The 25189-nt window shown below is 42.7% G+C and overlaps 1 protein-coding gene across 2 annotated transcripts in view; it reads left to right on the forward strand.

Annotated features, from left to right (window-relative positions):
- Positions 1-922: 922 nt before the first annotated feature.
- Positions 923-25189, forward strand: part of LOC148034640 (uncharacterized) — a 31311-nt gene continuing 7044 nt past the window's right edge. Inside the window, exons 1-6 of one of the 2 annotated variants that reach the window (XM_087679566.1) lie at positions 923-1389; positions 1712-1817; positions 1899-1998; positions 2105-2206; positions 2308-2372; positions 2450-2494. In XM_087679566.1, the coding sequence (XP_087535692.1) occupies positions 1238-1389; positions 1712-1817; positions 1899-1998; positions 2105-2206; positions 2308-2372; positions 2450-2494 (570 nt within the window). In that variant the 5' untranslated portion in view covers positions 923-1237. The remainder of the gene's footprint in view (positions 1390-1711; positions 1818-1898; positions 1999-2104; positions 2207-2307; positions 2373-2449; positions 2495-25189) is intronic. The other variant, XM_087679565.1, reaches the window with a different exon arrangement.

Raw genomic sequence — 25189 nt, forward strand, 5'->3', positions numbered from 1 at the left:
TGACTTGTTTTTTGGGGGAAAAAATATGACACGAGGGAACAAGGTTGTGGTCATGAAAAACCTTTTCTTCATCCAATAGAAAAAAGAAGGAAGTTCAAATATGATAGGTTTTTTAATGCAAAATAAAAATAAAAATCGAGCAAGTTAGATAACTAAAAATTCTAAAATTAGGGTAAGGGGTTCGAAAGAGTGTTAGCAAAATCGTGACACTTAAATCTCACATTTAGAGTGTCAATCCAAGTTTCAACACTCTATAAGGACGTGTGTATGCCACGACATCTCTCTAACAAAATTTGGTTGATTGCACTTCCATATTTGCTATGATAGATACAACAGATGAAGAGGAAAAACCAGTCATAAATCTAAACGTTGTACATTGTGGACTCGTTGCATGCTAGGTTTGAACCTTTACCAATGGATTGATTAGGTAACACGCTAGCAAAAGCATTGCACCAAGGTGCATGTTATGTGAAACTTTATTGGCTCCTCATTGTTAATTTTTTGGAGGCCATCACTTTATTGGCCCTCATACCCTGACTAGTTTCCAACTTGAGTTCAACACACTATTAAGCATGGTTTTAGCTTTTAAGACTAGGGTACAGGGGCCTGTAAGTTGACATGGCTCGAAATATTATCAATTTTAAACGACACGAGAGGGCGAATAATGTGACATAGTGAGTCGCTTAGTGGCCATCACAAAAATGATGTCGCGTGCTTATTGGTTACCCGCAGTTCAATTACCGCTAGTCTTCTATCTCCCCCTTGCAATTTTGCTAACACACATCTCTGTCACGTAATAGAAGGCTTTTTCTCAAACAACAACGCATTTACCTTTTTTGGCTTTGATTGTTTGCTGATTGTCAATAGCCAAAAGTTTTTTTTTGGGGTGGTGAGGGGGTTTGTACACGAGTGCAAAAAATTACCATTTCAGCTTCCATGGAGGAAGGGGGTTTTACTTCTTCTCTTTGGGTGGCAACTTACGGGCCCTTCCACAAAAAAGTAGCCAGTTTGCAACTTGAAAACTCAGCCGGGGAAAATACACGACTGAAGGCCGGTTTTCTGTCAACACCAACAGGGGGACTTCAAAATCCGAGGAAAGGGCGGGAGAGCGCTGCAGGATCTGGAAGCTACGCCTAGGCCACGAGCAGGTCCCTTTTGTACAGAAAAGGCAAAGCAAGGGAACAAGCAGAACCAGGAGACTTCTTTAGGTACCCTACCCTACCCTACCTACTTTCCTATGGATATGGAAGCAGACATAGGCCACCACCCCTTGCCTAGCGACGGAACCGTGAAGCGTCTCGACTTCGAGGACATCCTGGTCGCTACCATGCCAATGGACTCCACCGCCTCCCTCGATGACTTGCGCACAGAGTTGTTCCGTATCCGCAGGTCTGTTCCCACGCTTTTCACTATTTTAGAGCCGTAGTATCATACATTGATCTTGTAGAGTCGCAGTATCATGGATGGATCCTGTCGCATTATCATGCATCGGTCTTGTGGAGTCGCAGTTTCATGGATGGATCTTGTTGACTCAACAAATACCTATGATTCTTCTAGTCACAGCATTACACGTTTTTCTTGTAATAGAATTGTGCATACTTCCAAGTAGGACAAGTGGCAATGTATGTTATGGCCTTTCCCAAGCTTATTTGTTGATTTGGTTTACCTGTCAAGTAGTTTGTTTTCTAATCATAACTCTTGTTCCTTGCAGGGAGCTTGAAGGATGTAGGGAGGCTGTCCCTGATCAGAATGAGTTGCTAGAGCCATTTCGTGAAGCAGTGGCAGATATTGATAGCATCAACATTCCTAAGCTTTCGGTAACTGTCAGTCTTTTCACAGTGGTAACAGCAGTTGTTTGGCCCATGCACCTAACCGCGTCCTTCAATTGATGTTTGGAGGAAGAGTACATTCAACTGAAGGAGCAGTTTTTGCGGCTGGAAGCAGAGAACCACTTCTTAGAACATTATCTGGCTCCAGGAGACTCTAAAAGTTTAGATGGTAGTACTTTGAACTCTCTGACTCTGCATTGTCTTCACCATGATATCAGCTAGCTCATTCCGATCAGGTTTCTTGATTATAACTTGACTTGTTTGCCATCCTTCAGATAGCAATGTGGAGGGACTTAAAAAGCAGCTGTCTGAATTATCTTCCAAATCTGCAGATGATATCAAAGAAATTGAATCGCTAATTTGTAAATTTGTGACAGGTACAATGGAATTCATGCTTAGGGGAGAGGTTTCTTTCCAAAGATTCAAGCTAATTGATCTTACAATGGCACTAAACGATTTACTTTTTGATTTGCTATAGAAATGGAAACTTTTCACCAAGCCACAGAGTCTGCTTTTAGCTGTATTGATGAATGTGCTGAGAAGGTAATTTTATTCTATTGTTGGAATACTGAATAAATAGATGAAGAGCTCACCTAACTAAAGTGGGCTATCTTGGACAGATAAATTCTTGGACAGTAGAAAGCACTTCCAACCTCAATGACAAGGTTGTATAGATTGTTTGCATCTAATATGCTTTTGCAATTTAAATATTCTGAATTGTGTTGGTTGAACTTTCCCTTACTAGTAGACAGTTTAACCAAATACAATCCAAAAGTGTTAGCATATGACACTCGTGATAGGCTGCTTGCAATTGCTTATGCATAAGGACAAGGGCAGCAGGTTCTTAATTTTCCTTGAAAAAAGGGTGGAGGTGTCAGAGAACAGCTTGTCAGCTACACTTGTTTAATCCCCCTTTTTAGCAATGGCAAAATTGATCTATAGTTTGAAGAGAATAGTAGAGTTGGCAATGACTATTGCTAACGGTGTGCCTAGGCTTTGCTGAAAAACACTTGATATTCAGATATGAATATGAATTACGATTGCTGTTATGAGGGTTCTTAGGGAGGGGATTCTAAGAAAGAAGGAGAAGTTCTAGGTAAGTATCAAAACTTGATGTAGAAGTGTTGAATTGGATCGTTGGATAGAGTCCAACACAAGTACAAATTATTGGGTCACTTGAGTCCCACTTGGAACCCAAAGTATTTGATAGTTTTTACACATCCTTGTGAAGCCCAAGTGACCTCCCCAATTAGTATTGAAGTTATAATCTATGAGACTTGTTGACTTACGCCAATTGATTTTCACACTTGCTACCATGGAAAAAAACTTGAGTTTGAATCACACTCTCTTCAGCATCAATACATCATTCTCAACATCCAAGGTAGTATCATTTGCATACTTTGCCATAACTCTACCTTTGTCATCAAAGGAACTTGAGGCCTATTAGCTCGTGGAATCTCACACAAAGAAAGTAGAATGTCACCTCCACAAAGAGCAAAGAAGAAGTTTGGTGTCACAAGAACATGTATTCTTATTAGATTGCTATGGCATAATTAAGTTGTGCACATGTCAAGTGTACATGTGAAGTTTGAGCTACTTTGGGCGTAATGACATTCCAAAACCCTAGTTGGGTAGTAGGGGACATTGGTAAAAGTTGTTTGAAGTTATGTTGGATAGGTGCTAGTGGGTCCTTGGTGACAATCTTGGCTTTGGGTATTAAATGAACCCTTGGAAATTACTTGGTTTCATTGGGCTAGAGAAAGTTAACATTTAATGCTTAGATTAACATGAGTGAAAGTTAGAAAGACTTTCAAGTCCAAAGGGCTAAGCACATTTGAATGGGTAGTGGTCAAGACAAGAAGATTTTTGAATTTTCTCAATATTATTGTTGGAAATTCATTTCTAGAGGCTGAGTTTTCATTTGTAGTTGTGCCACTTAAAAGGAGAGGGAATTTGCCATGCGACTTTGCAAGGTTGCTTGGGGGAAAATGGGGCTGGTTGAGACTTAAAGGGGATAGATCTCAACCATGTGACTGATTTTTTGCCATTAGAAGGTTGTTGAATAGCATATGACAAGACCAAGAGTTTTCTAGAGCAAACGATAGTGTCAAAAGGCTGCCCAACAACATATGATAGCTTCTACAAGCCTAAGAGTAGCAAGCGATAGTTTTTAGAGTGGGTTGTTATGCAATCAACATCCACTTGGTATCATTTTGGGTTTCTCAATCACCTTGTGAAGGAATTAACCTAATTATTGTTGTAGTTAAGGTTCTTCAATCACCTCGTGAAGCATGTCTACAAATTGGAGCTTGATGATCATAGGATTAGTTATTTTTTTTTGAAAATTGCAGTAGATTTGAAGTGGTTTAGCCATCTATAATTTGGAAGACCCGCATGCAAGTGTTTTTGATCCCATTTGTGCTTGATAGTAACAACTTACAAGTGTACCAAATCAAGGGCAATTTCAGCCTTGATGTTGTTGATAATTTGTGATAGCCCATGTTCTCAAATTTGTAGAGGGATTGGTCAATTGTGCATTAGACAATCCTTGTGCACCATAGGTTTCTTGTAATACTAGTTAATTAAATGTTGCAAGGAGTGCTAATTTTGGGGCCATCTTGGTGTCACTTGTCTCCCCAATTAGGCATAAGTAATTATTTTAGTTTTATAAATTTGTTACTTGTTGTAATTGTTGGTTAATTAAGTAAATCACCACTCTATTTTAGAAGGAAGGTTGGTTTTATTTGGAGCCAAAGGGCAGCCTTGTGTGACTAATCGCAGGAGTCAAACTCCTCGTCTTTTTACAGTCATTGTGTTGGCATAGTTATAGATACAAAGATATAATATGGTATATTATGATAAGCTATGATATTGAATGGTAGCTTAAGTTTTTACAAGGTGTGATATAATAAAAGTACAAAGAAGTAAATTAACTTTATTATTTTGGACTAAAGCAAATAGGACATGTGTTTAAAGCAAAAATAACAATGCTATTGGAGTATAAGATAAATATATGAGGATAAGAAGCCAAAATCTCTATGGTATATATTGCATGTGCAACATGCATTGGAAGTAGATACATCATACATCATATTTGCTTAAAGATTCTATATTGTTTGACAAATTAGGCCTCTTCTCACATTGAGTAGATTGGATTTGGACCATATTTAACCAAAAAAGAGAAGCGTAGGATGGATGGAGAAAGGCCTAAGATGAGCTATTATTATTGGTATCATCAACACCATTCATGTCAAAGTGCTCACAAGGAGAGTTTAAAGACGACTCTTGGGAGGTGGATGGTGAGATGCTCTTGGGCTTGTCCCCATTATTGATGAGTTTACCATCATCATAAAATGACTCCTCTCTAGGAAAATGGCTCTCTAAGAAATGGGTTGTCATTGTGAGGCATGATATTGGAGAGAAGAATATAGAGTCTCATCTCATATATGTTTCCATGCTACTCATTGATGTTGAAGAGTGTTGAATGATTAGGCTCTTGCCACCACCTCCTCGAACTTCTCGCCTAGGATTTTGTTGATTGAGTGTCATAAATGTTGGTTGCCATGAGCTCTTTGTAGAGCTTTGTAAAGGTCATCTCCTTTATATCTACATCCTAATGTACATTGGAAAAAGTATCACTCATCAACTTGAAGGTCCAGATATTTGCCTACACTTAAATGTTAAATTTGTAAAGTTTTAGCCTTTAGGGTTGCACCAACATATTGCAAGTAATAAACAAGACTTAAAACTAAACTTAAGATTTGAGTCTTGTGGTTAAGTATTTACTTGAACTATCGATAGCATTACAAGTATTATGCATAAGGTAGTGTGGTAACAAACTACATGGTCTTATTATTGTGTGCTAATTCAATCGTGAATCTTGTGTGTATGGGAGAATAGGTAATTTAGTTTCTCACATGCACTTGAAGAGCAATCTTAAGTGATGACTCTAATGTCTAAGGGTTAAAGAATCTGAAGTGTGTAGCCAAAATTTTGCTATCAAAGTAGAGGCTTTATAAGCGAATCCCTTCTTCTATAAGTGGGAGAAGCAAATGCCACATAGCCTCTTTGATTTGCATAGCATCCACGCTTCTTAAGCAATACATTGTGGTCATCTATGGGCACAACACATTGCATATGTGGAAGTTGGTTTGATTGGAGCTCTTTATCCATGATGATTTTTGACTTCTTGGGTAGTGGGTTTGTGCATCCATCTTAATCCCCTCTTTGCTTTGTTAATGATATGTGCATAATTGCACTTTCGCATAGTAACTATCGATTTGTATGTATAATTTGAACTATATGATATAGTATGTATCTCTATAGATCCATATGCAAATGTGAGTCTCTATCCTAGCTATTTGTGTGTCATTAATGATCTTAGATGTTATCGAGTAAGCTCTAGGTGGTCCCTCCCTCCCCCCTTTGGGAAGGAGACAAACTAGATGAGCAAACAAATCACCAATATTTTCCTACAACAAAGAATTCTTCATCTTCTCCTAGTAAATGAAGAAGGTTGAGGTACATCTTAGAGAGCCCATCCTCACTTGGGCACTTTTATCATTCTTGTGATTGGAAGCCTCAATACCATTCTTGCTTCATGAAGTATGTAAGGGTTGCATTTCATCCATGACCAGAGATGAGATACAATCCCACATTTGCTCTTAAAGTAGAGTGCTCAAGCAGAGATCATCTTGTGTCAAAAAAGTTGGTTGTAGAAATTTGTGGCTTGCTCCATCACCTCCTTAAGGCAAAGACATAATTCCTCTATATTGATCTTGAAAGTAGTGAATTTGGTTCCTTGGAAGTGTTATGTCAATTCATGTGGAAGAACACTTGGCATAATGTTGCCTTTTCTTGTCCAAAAGGCAATTGAGGTGTGGAGAGAACTTTGCTCTCTTGTTCTTTAGGCTTGCTAAGGAGGCTTGTGCATGTGTCTCCTAAGTTTAGAGGGTGAGGTCTTTAGGGGAGTTGTGCAGCAATCTCTCAATGGCTATTAGGTCATGTCCCAAAGCTCTTTCCTCCCAATGGGTGAAATGTTTCGCAATTATTTTGACTTTGACTCGAATCCTCTAGCCAAGTTTAAGGTGCAGAAGGGGCTGCCTTCTTTAGAGAAGGGAAAGGGGCCAGCTAGCCTCTTCTTCTATTGCTCGTCTTTAGGGGAGTTGTGCAGCAACCTCTCAATGGCTGTTAGGTCATGTCCCAAAGCTCTCACCTCCCAATGGGTGAAATGTTTCACGATTACTTTGACTTCAACTCGAATCCTCTAGCCAAGGTTAAGGTGCAAAAGGGGTCATCTTCTTTAGAGAGGGGAAAGGGGCCAACTAGCCTCTTCTATTGCTTTCTAGTGTAGGTGATGCTGTCATTTCTCATGACTCTTTAGTGCTAGAGAGGGAGTGCGAGAGGGTGGTGAGGTTGGGCAAATGGACCTCATCTATGCAAATATACAGGTGCAAAGGATCCAAAGAGGTGTCAGAAGTGGAGCAGCGGTGGAAGCATAAACATGTGCTGAAATAAACTGCTGAAACACAAGACAAAAAGAGAAAAGAAAAGAACACGATACAGATGAGAACTCAGATGTATGCACGGGAAATGGAATCCATATATCTGAACACGAGACAGTCGCATACAACAGTGAGTCACTGGCTGCGTGGGCACTGGCACTAGCTCTGGCTCCTCTCTCCACAGAGTCTGCAGATGGTGAAGATGATGATACTGACTGAGGAGGAGCCACTGAGTATAAATAGGCTGAAAAGTGGGGAGCAATAAATGCTGGTTGGACAGCATTAATGCTTGCCGACTGGTGCATAAAATGCCCCAATGGCATAAAATGCCACACCAAAAAAATACCTTAAATACCTAATAAAAATGCCCAGCGCAGATCAAGCTCAGACTCACACATGAGTTGACAAATACTCTGCTAACACCCTCTCTCAGATCATGGGTGATCTGATACAATACAAGAGTACAATGAAAAGGGATCAGAAACTATAGAACCACCAAGTAGAACCATGGATATCCAAGCAGTGGGTGATCAAGCCACCACCAAGGTGCCTCGGAGAGAACCTGATGTCAATGTCGATCGTACCAAACACCTGAAAATAGAGAAGATCATAGCATGTCTCTGTGTCCATCACCAATGTCTCGCAGTAGCATACAAGACCATCCGGGCAAAAATGCCCCTGAACATAGGTGACCATGGATTCCCCGCCTTTGGCCAGACCACCAAAGTGTCCCCTCATGTGAGCTCCAGACGAAAGCCTCCTGCTCTCTGTCAGATAACCAGCTCATCATGAACCTGGATGTCAATCCCAGCTCCAGGATTTGAGTCCGTCAGACTGAAGTCGATGCGTCAGGGACCTCCCTCTCTGGAACCTGTGCACCTGTATAAAAGTATAGATGAGGCGCGGCTGCCCCATCTGAACACCTGCTTACACTCCCTCTCTGGCACAAGAGAGTCGTGAGGGATGACCTCATCACCACCACTAGAAAGCAGCCGAGGAAGGGGCCACCAAGCCCTTCCCGCGATCCGAAGAAGAGGATCCCTTTTGCGCCTTGGACTTCACCTTGGGCAGAGGATCTGAGTCGGAGTCTGATGAAGGAGAGGACTCATCGGTAGAGTCAACATCCAGCTTCGTCTTCTGCTCCGTCTTCCTGGAAGCCGCTAACTTCTTGCAGTCCTTCCGCAAATGTCCCTTCTTGCCACAGTGGTAACACTGGGCCTTCGACTTCTTCTTCCCGTCACCCCTCTCTGAAGCTACTTAAGCCTCACCTCCATAATGTGCCGGAAGCCGCCCTTGTAATCTCAAGGATGTCTCATGCTCAAGAAGCATCGAGGTCATATGTGTAAAACTGACAGGAGTCGATGATGTCTGCGCCCGCAAAGCATTGGCCACTCCATCAAACGCCGGGGGGAGCTTGTACAGGACCGTCCCAACGAGATGCGTCTCGGGAAGAGCAGATTGCATGTGCCGAAGCTGGTCTTGTACCTGCGTAACACGAAGAAGAAAAGACTGAATAGTATCTTTCGGCTCAAACTTCATCTGCTGGAGCTGGCCATAAAGTGTGACTGCCCGCATGGTGGAAGGTGCCTCGTACATCTGCTGCAACTTTTGCCATACTTCAAGAGATGTCCTACAGGAGGTAACCGCCGGTAAGACCGCTTGAGAAATACACCGAAGCAATGCCGAGTAAGCACGGGCATCGTCCGAGTCCCATGTGAGCACCGCTTCCTCATGGTTGTCCTCATCAAAGTCTTCAGGAAGAGGAAAAGGATGGAGAGGTTGAGCAATAGCTCCACAGACAATGTACCATAACCACTTCTGCACAAACCAAGCTTTCATGACAGCACTCCATGTGAGATAATTAGGTCCATGTAACTTATCATCAGTGGAAGTGCACGGAGGAGCCATATGGAGGATAAGAAGAGAAGTAGAGAAGAGATGGAATTTAGAGAGGAAACACAGCCAAAACACAAGCACAGATTGCAGAAAATGAGAGTTCACATGCAATATAACCCAAAATCTGATCAATAGAAGACAAAATCTGCTGCAAAAAGTCAAAAAATCAGTCAAAAACTGCCAAAAACAGCAAAAACGGCCTGAATTAACAGTCACCCAGCCATGAGAGATGCTGAATCAGCAAAACGCAGGCTGTAAACTGCAGGAAAACAGGTAGAAAACTGTCGCCAGCAGCTGCAGATGAAAAACGCAGGCAGTAGAGGGTGCGTAGGCAGCAGGCGATGGCAAAACTGCAAAAAACGCAGGCTGAAAATAGCCCCAAAACAGGTCGCCTGGCTGCGACAGCAGTCGCTTGATCAGCAGGGGTACAAAACAGTCCTGAAATCAGCAATAAAACACAGCAGGAGCACAGATCGTGAAATCTGATACCATGTCAAAAGTGGAGCAGCGGTGGAAGCATAAACATGTGCTGAAATAAACTGTTGAAACACAAGACTAAAAGAGAAAAGAAAAGAACACGATACAGATGAGAACTCAGATGTATGCACGGGAAATGGAATCCATATATCTGAACACGAGACAGTCGCATACAACAGTGAGTCACTGGCTGCGTGGGCACTGGCACTGGCTCTGGCTCCTCTCTCCATAGAGTCTGCAGATGGTGAAGATGATGATACTAACCGAGGAGGAGCCACTGAGTATAAATAGGCTGAAAAGTGGGGAGCAATAAATGCTGGTCGGACAGCATTAATGCTGGCCGACTGGTGCATAAAATGCCCCAATGGCATAAAATGCCACACCAGAAAAATACCTTAATACCTAATAAAAATGCCCAGCGCAGATCAAGCTCAGACTCACACATGAGCTGACAAATACTCTGCTAACAAGAGGGACTTTCTTTTCACATCGATTGAAGTTTGGTAGGTTAGAAATCTTGGAGTTGGCATTGATATCCAAGTTTGTGTTGGGTTATTTCTTGATAGGGGAGAGGGATTGTCTTCTAGTTGAAGTTCACATGAGGAGAGTTTGGCGGTCTAGCCGAAGGAATCTAGTCACATATGCTCAAGGGCATTGTTGACAAGATAGTTATGTATGCTACTGCGAGGCATTGTTCATGGACACAAAAAGCTTCTATGATTCTTCTCTATTTTCAAGAGCTGGTATGATTGACCTCAACATCAAGCTCTCTTTGAGGCATTGGTGGTGGCTTGATCATCCACTACTTGGGTATCCATAGCTCTATTTTGATGGTCTTGTTGTATGGACTATGATGAGTCATTATCATTGTGTCATTGTATTGTATTAGATCACCCATGATTAGATAGAGGATGTTAGCAGATGTGTCAACATTGAGTGAATCTCTGCATGTGGATTTGTGGGCTGGGCACAACAATTTATTTTATGCATTTTTTTGTGCTTATTTTTACGGCCTTTGGCATTTTTGGTTGGCTTATTGCATTTTTAGGCCCATATGATGTTGGCCAATCCATAGTCACTAGAAATGTTTCGTCTTGTTTTTTGTTTTGAGGTTTTGAGGTTTCGTATCACATTTCATTTTGCTAGCTACCTTGAGGTTTCAAGGTTTAAAAAATATTATTTATGATAAAATTATTATATATTAGTAATATTAAAGGAAAAAGAGTAGATCCATATATAGTATTATTAGAGGAAGAAAACATATCCATAAAATGGAAATGTTCATTTCACCTAGATCTTAAAGTCAAAAGTCAAAAGCCTAAAATCAAAACATACATTTCATCTATTGATTTAGAAATCAACATTCATGAATCCAAATCAAAATTTATAGGTTACAACATACATATAATACATAATGTAAAGTGAAAGTAGAAATTGATGTTCATGAGTGAAAACCTTTTGAGGCGGCATTTTTGCTTGAGGTGAGAGGCCCAAGGTAGAGGGAAAGGAAGATCTTTTGAGGGGGCTTTTTCGCCTGAGACAAGAGGCCTAAGGTAGAGGGGAAGGTGGAGTGTGTGGAAGAGACGAAGGACAAAGAGGAGAAAGGGATGAGGTGGAGATTGAGGAGGATGAGGTGAAGTAGGAAGACATGGAGGAGGAGGAGAACATGTACAAGGAGGAGGAGTCGACACGATGTGCAAGGATGAGGACATAAAAAAAATGTGGGTGGTTGTGGAAAAACATCATGCATGTTCTTTAATAAAAAACTCCTTAAAGAACTTTTTCGTTTCGCAAAACAAATCAAAGTATGAAAAGATGGAGGAGGTAATTGGGCATGCAAGGAGGGTGGAAAAAATGCTAATTTTAAGAGAAAAACAATCCCTATGTTCTTTTTAACAAAGGAAAATATGTTTTTAAAAAAATTGTTTTGCAAGTTTTTTTTTTTCATTTCATGACCTTGTTTTGTGAAACAAAGCGAAACATTTCGCGTGTTTTGGGGTTTTTGTGTTTTGCCAAGATGAAACACGTTTTTTGGTTACTCTGGGCCTACCTGATGAATCATCATCCACTTGTAGTCTTCCAGAGTAGTTAAGGTTGGAGAGAGGTAGCTTACTCCTCGGTCATCATTCACTTTGCAGTCTTCTAGAGTGTCAGAGTGCAGTGATGTAGAAGCGTAGGACAAAAACTGAGAGAGAGTGAACACAAAGAGAAGAGAGAGAGAGAAAAGGAGACAGTGTAAACGCAGAAAATCTGTGGTGTAGTATGCTGTATAAGAGTATAGAAATACACAATGGGGCAGAGAAAATATTTGCGTATGTCTTCGACTTCATGACTGTTATATTAATAAGGTAAATTACGGGAAACAGATACGAGGGATGACCGTCCAGGGGCCTTGGGCGCTCGAACGGGGTTCAGGGGAGTCTAGAATTAAAGAGAGTCCAGGAATAGTAGGACTCACCAAGAAGTGACAGCTAGCAATCGCATCACGATGGGAGTTGCTAGCAATTAACTAGGCAAGGTTGGGAGGAAAAAACGTATCTCGTGCCCCTATTGAGAATCGAACTGTGTGGTTTTCCATTCTCATCATCATATCAGTTTCTTCATTCAATTGCCATCTCAACTACAACAATTGAAACTGATATGATGAGTAGAACGGAAGACCACACAGTCCGATTCTCAATAGGGGCACGAGATACGTTTTTTCCTCCTAGCCTTGCCTAGTTAGTTGCTAGCAACTCCCATCATGATCCGATTGCCAGCCGACACTTCTTGGTGAGTCCTACTATTCCTGGACTCTTTTTAATTTTAGGCTCCCCTAAACCTGTAACGTGTCTACTAGTATCATCCAGGACACGTCTTAGCAATCCATAGAAAAGAATATCAAAAAGCTCCGCTCGGCACTCCCATGGAATGTTACGGGATTTGCGATCTAGGTCTTTCCGCGTCTGTCACGTAGCGGAAGTATCCTGGCCGTTTCCACTTAGGATCGACTGGAATTAGGGTTTTCTTGATTGGTCATTACCTAACAGCAACTAGCGTCGGACCCAAGCGAACTACTTTACGCAGAAACGCCAGGTCCGAAGCGGATTCACACTGCACTTGGTTCAAGGAGAATGGGAAATGAGAGGGATGCAAAGCTCAACCTCTCTGCCATAAGGCATAGTCCCATTCCGTTCCCCTAAAACAGCGTAAATCGGTTAAGACATCACTTTAGGTCAAAGCTTTTGTTGTTCGTGTCCTTAGACGATCATCCCGTTGTTCTTTGAGAAAAGTTCCTGGCTCGAAATAGACGGATCACCATCAATCCGTGTTTTATTTGGGTTTGATGTCTTGCTCGTAAGCCCAGGTAAATCTTGGGCCGGTGCCATGAATCTCTTCGAGGTAGCCCATTTTGTTTTTGAAAACCCCATGTATGAGCAGGGATTGATTTTACTTCCTCATCTAGCTACTCTAGGTTAGGGAGTAGGCCCCGGCGGAGAAGTTTCCTCGAGAACCAGCTCTGGTGGCAGGGTAGTCTTCCCTTAAACCTCTTTCATGGTCCCCTTGAGGTCCCTCCCCGTTGACTATTTGGATGTACTCCATTTGCACCGGGAACTTTTCTCAAAGAACAGCGGGATGATCGTCTAAGGACACGAACAACAAAAGCGTTGACCTAGAGTGATGTCTTAACCGATTTACGCTGTTTTAGGGGAACGGAATGGAACTATGCCTTATGGTAGAGAGGTTGAGCTTTGCATCCCTCTCGTTTTCCATTCTCCTCGAACCAAGTGCAATGTGAATCCGCTTCGGACCTGGTGTTTCTGCGTAAAGTAGTTCGCTTGGGTCCGACGCTAGTTGCTGTTAGGTAATGACCAATCAAGAAAACCCTAATTCTGGTCGATCCTAAGTGGGAACGGCTAGGATACTTCCGCTACGTGGCAGATGCGGAAAGACCTAGATCGCAAATCCCGTAACATTCCATGGGAGTGCCGGGCGGAGCTTTCTAGACATTCTTTCCGATAGACTGCTAAGACGTGTCCTGGATGATACTAGTAGACACGTTACAGTTGGTATCAGAGCCGACCAACAACGGAATTGTTTTTATGAGATCTCAATAAAAGGAAGTAAAGAAATTGTTGTTGTCTAAACATTTCCTTACCTTCAACATTGTCTTGCAGAATTACGAAGCGTGGAACAAGTTTTTGGTATTTCGGGTCATGTTTATGACTGCAATGCATTCTCCGCTTTATAGACAAAGAATTGGGATGATGAACATCCTGGAGCAGATCTATAATCCATCACCTTTGTACATGGAACGAAGATGGACGGGTGCTTCAGGAATCTATTATATAACCGCCCACCGGTTTGCTTATCTACAGACCAACTTAAAAAGGATCAAGTGGTTGGAAGACTTGAAAGTCGTGAAGCTGTTCGTTTTTGTGGAAGCTCACGTAAATTTGACTTTACATATTCGAGGTCGGAGGGTTGAAATGAACTCATATGTATATGAGGAAGTAACCCGTGTAATCCCCGCCGACAGGATTAAAGTGTTGGGCCGCCATGAGAAGTATGGATTCCAACGGAAAGGATATCCTGAACTTCCAATGACTTAACGATTCCTGAAGATCCATGATCCAAAACCCTACTATTACTCAGTTCTTGTAGATAAATGCAATACAACGTTGTACTCCCCAAACTAAATGTAACAACTGACTTATCATCACACGGAACGTTGTATTCGAAAGGGCTATGTCCATGTAAATACAAACAAAGACTTCTTTTTATCAATGTCTGGCTGTGCATAAGAGTTGATAAAAAGTTAAGTAGCTACATTGTTTACGAGATAGCTGAATTAAAGATAAGCTAACGTCGATTATCGTATAATAACGTTAAGAAAACCTTTATTCAGGCACAACCCCAGGTACAGGTTTCAAACTCGCCTCCTACATCAAGTACTGCTGTGATCCAGGAGAAGAAGTTCCTCCTCAAGCAAATTAAGCCACCCGAGTTTTATGGGAGAGGCAGATTCATCCAGGCTGATATTGAAATTTGGATTGAATCCATGGAGGATTACTTCGAAGCAGCCGGTACTGCACCCGCCAATCAGGCTATGCTCGCCAAGTTAAAGCTCACCGGCGAAGCCAGACTTTGGTGGAAGCAATGGTGCAGGGATCAAGGGATGACAGAGGGATCCGTTACCTGGGAGAAGCTGAAGAAAGCCGTATAGGGAAGATACTTACCACCTGCATATCGCACGCAGAAAATGAACAAGTTCTATGAGCTAAAACAGCTAGGATTCACTCTTGACGCATACTACTCTAAATTCGTCTCACTTTTAAAGTATGCGCCATAGATGGACATGACACAGCAGGTGTCCAAATTTTGTGCGGGCTTAAATCCACCAGTAAATACTCATCTCGAATCTATGCGTCCATCAGATCTTCAGGATGCACTCATTCGAGCGGCGCCTATAATTCAGGAGGTGCAGGCCAGACCAAGGAGTAACAAAACTTGGTTTTATAATGACCCGAACAGAGGAGCATTCAGACCTCAAATGAAGAGAGTTGAAGGTCATAATCAGGGACAAAGAAAGAAAGCAATGACGAATAACGTCAACAACTTTGTTCCTACTCAAAGTAATGGCCGAAACCTCCGTTTTTTCCACTGCAACGAACCCGGTCACTTCAAGAGGCAATGTCCCAAGCTTGGTGGAGGACATCGCCAAGCGCCTTTTCAAGGAACAGGCCGTGGTCAAGGAGCCGCTACCTGAGGAAGAGGAAGAACCGCCTGCATTGCCAATAGGCAAAGATGCGAAGAAGAAGAAGAGGAAGATCTGACCATGGAAGCAGAATTCGAAAGAGCGACAATCCATGCCGCTTTACACAAGAAAGAGTCGAATCGCCAGCTCTCGGTGATTCAGACACCGTCGGACTATCAAGGTAAAGGTTTCAAAACTTTGATTAATTGTGGCAGTACACATTCCTTTATCTCACCAGAATGTGCAAAAAGATTAGGAATAGCCACAGTAGAAGCACCTACCCTGCTTGTGGAATTGGCAAATGGTCGTGAGGTAACTTGTACCAGGCAAACTACTAAGGTGGAATTCTTTCTGGGAGGAAAGAAGACTTCAGTCAAATTCAGAGTCATGAATTTAGGTATCCATGAGTGTCTACTCGGAATGGATTGGCTTAAGCCCAACGACGCCCACATTCACTGTGGAAAGGGTGAAGTTTCCTTTCGAAACTCTGAAAGGGAATTTGTCACAACTCAAGGTGAGGCAGGAGTGCCAAGAATCCAATTGGCCAAAGTATCTCGGATCATAAAAGGAGTCAGAAAAGGATTACCCGTTTACTTGATCAAACTCAACAAGTTAGATCAAAAGCAAGAGTCTCATGAAGGGTCTTCTTGGCTAAAGGAATATGCGAACGTATTCCCTGAAGAGTTGACCGAACTTCCGCTTCAAAGAGAAGTGGATCATGAGATTAGGTTAGTGCTTGGAGCTGCACCAATTGCAAAGAGACCTTATAGAATGTCCATACCAGAAGCAATAAAGTTGAAGGAACAACTCAAGCAACTGTTAGATCAGGACTACATCCGGCCTAGCAATTCACCGTGGGGAGCTCCAGTACTATTCCAGAAAAAGAAAGATGGGACACTTCGACTATGTATTGATTATCGAGGGTTGAATCAATCAACAGTCAAGAACAAGTATCCTATTCCTAGAATAGATGAGCTTCTTGATCGTCTTTAGGGTGCAAAGATCTTCTCCAAGATTGATCTCAGGTCAGGTTACTATCAGATAAGGATCAAGGAAGAAGATATCCCAAAGACGGCCTTCAATACAAGATATGGGCACTTTGAGTTCTTGGTTATGCCATTCGGGCTTACGAATGCACTTGCTACCTTCAATAGATTAATGCAGGATATTTTTAGGTCATATCTTGATGATTTCGTGCTTGTCTTCTTCGATGACACTTTAGTTTATTCTAAACAGGAAGAAGATCATGAACCTCAACTTCGGATTGTCCTTGAGACAATGAGGTCACATAAGTTGTATGCAAAAATGCAAAAGCGTGCATTCTTCAAGCGTCAGATTGAATATCTGGGATTCATAGTATCATCAGAAGGAATATCAGTAGACCCAGTCAAGGTCAGAGATGTGCTTGAAAGGCCAACACCAGTATCTATCAAAGAAATACGCAGCTTTCTTGGATTGACAGGATGGTATAGGGTCTTCATAAAAAACTATGCTTTGATTGCAGCATCTCTGACGGATTTACTAAAGAAGCAGACTTCCATTACATGGTCAACTCCCGAACAAAATAGCTTCGACAAATTGAAGCAAAGTTTGGTATCGGCACCTATTCTAAAACTTCCGGACCTCAATAAAGAGTTTGAGGTAGTAACTGATGCTAGCATTCTTGCCTTGGGGTGTGTACTTATGCAGGAAGGTCATCCAGTAGCATACTCTTCAAGGAAATTGAAGAGTCGTGAAAAGAATTATGCCACACATGATTTGGAATTACTAGCTGTCATCCATGCTCTAAAGCTTTGGAGACACTACTTGTTGGGTAACAAGTTTACTTTAGTAACCGATCATAAGAGTCTCAAATGGATCTTTACCCAGAACGAGCTCAACATGAGGCAACGTCGGTGGATTGAAGTATTGGAGGAATATGACTTTGAAATCAAGTACCGACCAGGGAAAGAGAATGTAGTTGTCGATGCACTTAGTCGCAAAGCATTCCTAAATTCCCTAATCTTGCAGAATCCATCAACGGCCAGATCTCTGGCTACAAAAGTATCTATGCCAAACAACCCTATACTTGAATTAGCTAGAGAGGAAGCATGCCATAATTTGGCTTACCAAACAATGCTAAAGGAAATATCTACCAAGGAGCAGAATCAAAAGTTGCAAGCTAAGTATCAGGAATTTTCCATTGATAATGGACTTGTCTACTACAGAACAAGGCTGTGTATACCAGCAACCCAGTCACTTAAGCAGAAGATAATGTGGGAAGCTCATGATTCCCCTTTCGCAGGACATCCTGGCTATGCTAAGACTCTTAATGCAGTTAGGAAGAGCTACCATTGGGAGAGGTTCAAAGGTGACGTTCTCAAATATGCCACTGAGTGTTTGTCTTGCCAACGTATCAAAGCCGAACATGTCATGATGCCAGGGAAACTGCAACCGCTTGACATCCCCCAAATGAAATGGGAATTCATCAGTATGGATTTTGTTGTAGGCTTACCCCAAGTCCAGGGAGGATACAATTCCATCATGGTTGTGGTTGACATGCTTACCAAGGTTGCACACTTGATTCCAGTAAAGACAAACTATAAAGCCTCCGACATTGCAAGATTGTTTATCAAGGAGATATTCAAGCTACATGGTTTACCCAGAAGAATCATTAGTGATCGAGATTCTCTCTTCACATCACACTTCTGGAGAGCTATCTTTGAAGCTATTGGGACTCAACTCTGTTTTAGCACCGCCTACCATCCCCAAACGGATGGCCAAACAGAGCGAGTAAATCAAGTCATCGAGGATATGCTTAGGGCATACTGCTCTCGAGAACCCAAGAAGTGGATTTAATACTTGCCTTTGGTAGAATTTGCCTACAATGCTTCTTACCAGCAAAGCATTCAGATGATCCCTTTCCAAGCATTATATGGTCATGATTGTCGAAGTCCTCTAAACTTTTCTGATCCAACCCTAAGGGTTGAAGCGTCAAGGCAGATGTTGGAAGACATGGATGATCAAATTAAGCCAATAAGACAAGACATACAAGCGGCCAAGGATAGACAAAAGGCATACGCAGATTTGAAGCGTCAAGAAAGAGTCTTCGAAGAAGGAGACATGGTTTTCATTCGCGTACGCCCTAAAAAGAGTTCTCTATCCCTAGGAGATTGCAAGAAGCTAAGTCCAAGGTATTGTGGGCCGTACAAAATCCTCAAATGCCTAGGATCCAATGCTTATAGATTGCAACTCCCTGAGAACCTAAAGGTTCACAATGTATTCCATATCAGCCTATTGAAAAAATATGTACCCAACCCTAACCATGTACTTGATGACCAACAAATTGTAATGCCTAGTCAAGGAGTCCTTGAACTAAGGCCGGATAGGATCTTAGATGTTAGGGAGAGACAGTTAAGATCCAGAACCTTGAGAGAATGCCTCATCCAGTGGAAAGATTATCCCGAAGAGGATGCCACCTGGGTAGATGAAGGCACTCTCAACCATCAATATCCCCAGTTTATCTCGAGATGAGGATATCTCGATTCCTCTAAGAGGGAGATAATGTAATTTATTAAATATATATATTAAAAAAAAAATTCGCCTTCGCGGTGGTGCATCGAGCTAGAGCGGGAGAGGGGGGATAGAGGGGCCAGCAAGCTCCTTGCTGGAGCTTGCTCAGGCCCCTCGCCATGCAGGCGGACACATCAAGGGGGGGGAGGATTCCCTCCCCTCCCCTATTTAAAGAGGGAGGGCCGCAGGGTTTCAGGGGGGGAGGAAGGACGGAAGGAGATACGCCGCCGCCCTGCTTCGAATGTTGCCACCTGATGTTGCCGCCACCAGTCGCCTACCGCCTCTATCCTCTCTCCCTACGAACGCCATCACTGCCGCCTGCAGTCTATTTCCCCCTAGCCGTCGCTGCCAAGATTCTCCTCTTCCTCCCCCCCCCTCCCCCACGTGGCTCCTAAACCCCCACAGAAGCTTCTTGAAGCTTCTAAGGGGGGCTCCTCTAAGCCCCCCTTCCTATACCCATAACCCTTCTACTCCTTCATTTTTCCCCGAGTTTTTAAAACCCTAAAAAAACACCCCCTCCCCCCCCTCCCCACCCCCCGCGCCTCCTATACTCATATTCCTTTTACCCTTCACCCCCCTCATAATCCTTTTTTCCCTTCCACCTCCCATACTCCTTTTAACACACCCTCTAAGCCCTTACCCCCGTGCACCCTTTTTCCTTCACACCTTCTCTGCGTGCTATAATCCCTTGTGTTACCCTTCAAATTTTCCCCCTAGGTTTAAAAACCCCTAAGTTCTTTCACTCCCATGCCCAAAAATCTCTCAAGGTGCGTATGTTGCGAAGCCACACTCACGCACAACTTTTTTTGCCGTGTATATACCCTATAGGGCCTTTTTAGGCTTTATAAACCTTTCCCTCTCCGAAGAAGCTAAGAACCTAAAGGTCTTATTATTCCTTCTCGTGATCAACCATTTAAACGGCTTCTTGCCTCGAAAGAGAGACGGTGGAAATCCGGAAGAAAGAGTAAAAGCTGCCTTCACGTTCGAATTGCGATGCCGCCTAAGAAAGTCCAAGTAGTAGCTGCGGGAGGGTCATCTCCCGGTATCCATGTGGATATCTCACCCCAAAACCAGGTTTTTTCTTCTTGGTTTTATATAGGTTTTAAGTCAATCATGCAAATATGAATTGTTAGGGATAAGATATATTTTTCCGAGTTATTTACGATGAAGAAGTTTAGTTTAATTGAACAAATGATATTGTATAGAACATAGTTTCCTTCGAATAGCATCATGCATTAAAACGAATTACGGGCAAGATTATCTATTTACTATAATAGTATATTTCGGTTAAATCTTGAAGAAAAAAAAAACTGCATCTTGCACCATTAATCCCTATTCTTTTTTTGCAACGAATCATCATAGAAGATGAAATTCATGACTATAATAGTATATTTCGGTTAAATCTTGAAGAAAAAAAAACTGCATCTTGCACCATTAACCCCTTTTTTTTTTGCAACGAATCATCATAGAAGATGAAATTCATGAAAGGATTCGTACGTTGCTTGAACTGTAGGAAGTTATCATTGCTAACTGCATATCTTAGCAAGGAAAAGATTGTTATTTGGCATGAGTTTCGTTTGCAAGGAAAAAGGAGGATTAATTGAATTTACCTAACTTCAAAGCATTAAAGTTTAGGACTGAAAAATCAATTGTCACAAGGATAACAAATCGTGTCGAGATGATCTCAATATTACCTCCTAAAAGATAACCGAATTAATGTAAACTTAGAAATACCTATGTTGCGAAATATGCCTTGGGAATGATTTAAAGGCCAAGAAACGTTTATACCTTAAACACTTGACTATCTTCCCTGATTGTAGGGTCAATAAATTCGTAAAATGTAAAAGATTTAGGGTTTGTTCCTGAGGTTCTTAAAAAGAGACCCTAGGTCCAACAAACGTCAGCTTAAAGAAATGAAAATGGATTTTTTCATCATATATTACGATGCAGGACTTGCGCAGCAAGTACGAAGTCATATAGTCTTGTGATTGATTCACAAGAAGAAAGGTTAAATATCCTCAACAAGGATGGCAGATCCTTACGCAAGTTATCTTGCAAAAGGATGTATTTTTTTGATATCCTTCTAAATAAGGAAAGTTAAAAACTGGAATCTAAAGTATCCAATGAACTTTAGGGTTGACCAAGTTGGGTTAATAAGGTACGCCCTAACCCAGAATATAAGGGATCTTGCCAAGTTGCAAGACATCTTGGAACGAGTGCTGATGCATTCGAAAGGAAAGAATAATTCCTTAGCAGTTTGCCAACAACAAGATCGGTTAATGAAAGTGTTTGTGCTTGCTTGAGAATTTAGAGCACTGTTTGATTTATGAATTACAAATTAAATGAATATCTACGCTTCAGGTTGAAGACCTGAAGGGAGAGGTAGTTTCAGTTACCCCCGACTGTGTGCCTGATCCTAACCAAGGGGGTTGTTGACCGCGCCAGGAACATGGACCGAACCTGCCGCGAGAGGTCTCTCCGTTGAGTTCTACTTGGAGCAGGAGGACGCTTGGGTGCCAGGGGGGCTCTGGCCGTAAATCCCTCGCCTTCCGGGTCCTGCACAAGAGGCCAACGTGACTCAGGATTGGATCTCGAGGCCCGCATACTAGTTTACGGGCGGAAGCTTGGAATAGTGATCCCTGTGGATTACTGGATAGCCTTCAGGCGGATTATGGACAAGCCTACAGGCGGAAACTCCTTGTATTTTAAAGATAAAAATGATGATATATTAATAAGAACTTATTTGATATTGTTTTTCTATGTCACGTGATAAGATTACGTAAAGGAACCAGTGCTTAATGGATTAATTAAAGAAGCTGATTGTTACATGTCAAATTAATGTGTTAGATAATTACATAACTAAAACAAACCGAGGAAAGTGCGGGGGATGGGCCATGGGTCCGTCCTACGGTTGGGTGGTCCCGGTTAGTCGGGAACTTTTCTCAAAGAACAGTGGGATGATCGTCTAAGGACAGAACAACAAAAGCGTTGACCTAGAGTGATGTCTTAACCGATTTACGCTGTTTTAGGGGAACGGAATGGGACTATGCCTTATGGTAGAGAGATTGAGCTTTGCATCCCTCTCGTTTCCCATTCTCCTTGAACCAAGTGCAGTGTGAATCCGCTTCGGACGTGGCGTTTCTGCGTAAAGTATTTCGCTTGGGTCCGACGCTAGTTGCTGTTAGGTAATGACCAATCAAGAAAACCCTAATTCCGATCGATCCTAAGTGGGAACGGCCAGGATACTTCCGCTACATGGCAGACGCGGAAAGACCTAGATCGCAAATCCCGTAACATTCCATGGGAGTGCCGGGTGGAGCTTTCTAGACATTCTTTCCGATGGATTGCTAAGACGTGTCCTGGATGATACTAGTAGACACGTTACAAAACCCCGTTCGGGCGCCCAAGGCCCCCGGACGGTCATGCCTCGTGCCTGTTTCCTGTAATTTACCTTATTAATATAACATTTTCTTCCCCTTAAGAATCGGTTTTGTCCTTGAAAACGTTACTTGGAAGGTCTAACTGTTAATTGGGAAACCTTTTTCTTAGGGTACTTACTGGCTCCCATGTTGAGCTTTCTTTTGAACAATCTTTCCACTTGACCAAACATTCTTGATAAATAGTATTCCTTGTTCGTCTGTTACGAACATTTAATATTCTTTCTGGTTCATGTGGATTAGATTGGTCATCAAATAGCTCCTCAATGTTATCATTTAAGATTAAATTATCCAAATCCCCCAGCTTCTTCCTTAACTTACTCACATGAAAAATTGGATGTATTTTACTACCAGTAGGTAGTTGGAGCTTGTAAGCCCGTTCTCCCAGAACGGAAGACCACACAGTTCGATTCTCAATAGGGGCATGAGATACGTTTTTTCCTCCTAGCCTTGCCTAGTTAATTGCTAGCAACTCCCATCGTGATCCGATTGCCAACCGTCACTTCTCGGTGAGTCCTACTATTCTTGGACTCTCTTTAATTCTAGGCTCCCCTAAACTTTGTTCAAGTGCCCAAGGCCCCTGGACGGTCATCCCTCGTGCTTGTTTCTCGTAATTTACCTTATTAATATAACAATGACCTCGATCTCCGTCAGCCCGAGCACAGTCTGTTTGAGCCAACAGATCTTAAGATCAGAATATGATCACTATGTGTTGAAGGACTGCTATATAAAGCAGAAAAGAAAAGGTCAAAGAAGACCATGTTGGTTGCATTAAATGTAGCCGACTAACATAAATCTGTCCGACTGCTTCAACTGCTGGCTGATTGTGCAAACTGTGCCATGTGGCACCCTATTCGACGTGCTGATGTGGCATCCTGCCGTACTGCTGACATGTCCTCTGCGACTGTTGACATGGCACTTTGGTCGTACTGCTTTGCCTACGACTGTCCAAGGAATGATGCTCTAACATCCCCTCTCAGATTTTGGACAGGGCAGAAGACTGAGGGATTTGGAATGTTGTCAAAGAAGAGCCTGGGGAAGCGTCTTTGTGAACAAATTTGCAAGATTATCCTCCGTCTTGCAATACTCAACATCAATGGTCCCATCCAGAAGCTTCTCCCGAATGAAGTGATACTGAATCTCAATGTGCTTCATCCGAGCATGGAATACAGGATTGCGCACCAAGGCAATGCAACTCTCGTTGTCACAGCGTAGAAGAGTAGGATGAGCCTGGGGGCAGCCAAGCTCCTCCAACAATCTCCGAAGCCACACAACCTCACATGTGGTGGAAGACGCAGCTCGATACTTCGCCTCAGTAGAAGAAAGGGCTAACGTGGGCTGCTTCTTGCTACTCCAAGAGATAACACCGGTATCCAAGGTAAAACATTAGCCTGTAGTAGACCGTCGATGGTCCACATCGCCAGCCCAATCTAAGTCCCTCCAACCTGTAAGAATAAGATTTGAAGCATCTGTACCTGCAGGATAATAAATCCCTAAGTCAGAGGTCCCCCTCAAATACCGAAGAATCTGCAGGGCAGTTTGCTAGTGCACCTGTTGGGGTTCAGTCATGAACCTTGCCAAAAGACCCACAGCAAAACAAAGATCAACACGAGTGGTGAGAAGCTAAATCAAGGATCCAATCAATTGACGGTAGCGTGAAGCATCCATCATGGGAGAATTTGAGTGTGAAGTGGCCTTCCAATTTGGATCCATAGGAGTAGTAATGGGCCGTCCCATCTCAAAAGTCACCAAGAGCTCTTGAATGTACCTCTGCTAAGAGATGAAAATCCCCCTCTGAGATTGATAAAGCCCCAAATCCGTCATCTCGAATGCCTGATGTAAAGTTGTCTTGGTCTCGCGGACCTTCTGTGCATGATCCCCTGTCAGAATTTAATCATCAACATATAACACAAACAACACACGACCAACCTCGGAAGTGTGAACATAAAGCTGCGGATCAGCCTTGGAGCGCCAAGATCCCAACTTCGACTGAAGAAATGAGTCAATCTTCTTGTTCCATGCACGTGGAGCTCGCTTGAGGCCACATAAGGCCTTCTTCAACTTGTAAAATTTCCCATCCGAGGATCCAAAGCCAGGAGGCTGCTCAACATAGATATCCTCCTGCAAGTCACCATTCAAAAAGGCCGACTTCACATCCAACTGAAAGACAGACCATCTCCTATGGCCGGCCAAGGCAAGAACAGCTCGAATAGTCGCCATACGAGCAGTGGGGGGCAAAAGTATCATGGAAATCAATGCGTGGGCGCTGAGCAAAACCTTTAGAAACAAGGCGAGCCTTGTACTTGTTCAAAGAACCATCACTAAGGTACTTGGTCTTGAAGACCCACTTGACACCAATCACCTTCTTGTTAGAGGGACGAGGCACAAGAGACCAAGTGCCATTCCTCTCAATAGCCTCCAACTCGGCTTCCATGGCCTTCCGCCAATGATCAGACTGCAAAGCCTCCTTTACTGAAGTGGGCTCTCGATCTTGCATAACACGGGTCAACAAACAATAGTTGGAGCAAATAAGCTCCGAAGAATGTGCTTGGATCCTCCGTGACCTCCGCGGTCCATCCTGCGGTGCCCACTCCTTAGGGACTCCCTCGATCCTTGAATTGCGGAGTGTGTCACAGGCCCAACGAGGAGGAAGACGAACCTCTTCTCGGCGCTCTCCATTTGTTGAAGACTCAGGAACATCCACCGGTGGAAGCTCCTCGGGGGTGGCCAATGGAAGAGAAGACTTTGAATTAGAAG

The sequence above is a fragment of the Lygodium microphyllum genome, chromosome 6, assembly GCF_053477565.2.
Source record: "Lygodium microphyllum isolate KBCC chromosome 6, Lygodium_microphyllum_v1.1.10, whole genome shotgun sequence".
Classification (NCBI taxonomy): domain Eukaryota; kingdom Viridiplantae; phylum Streptophyta; class Polypodiopsida; order Schizaeales; family Lygodiaceae; genus Lygodium; species Lygodium microphyllum.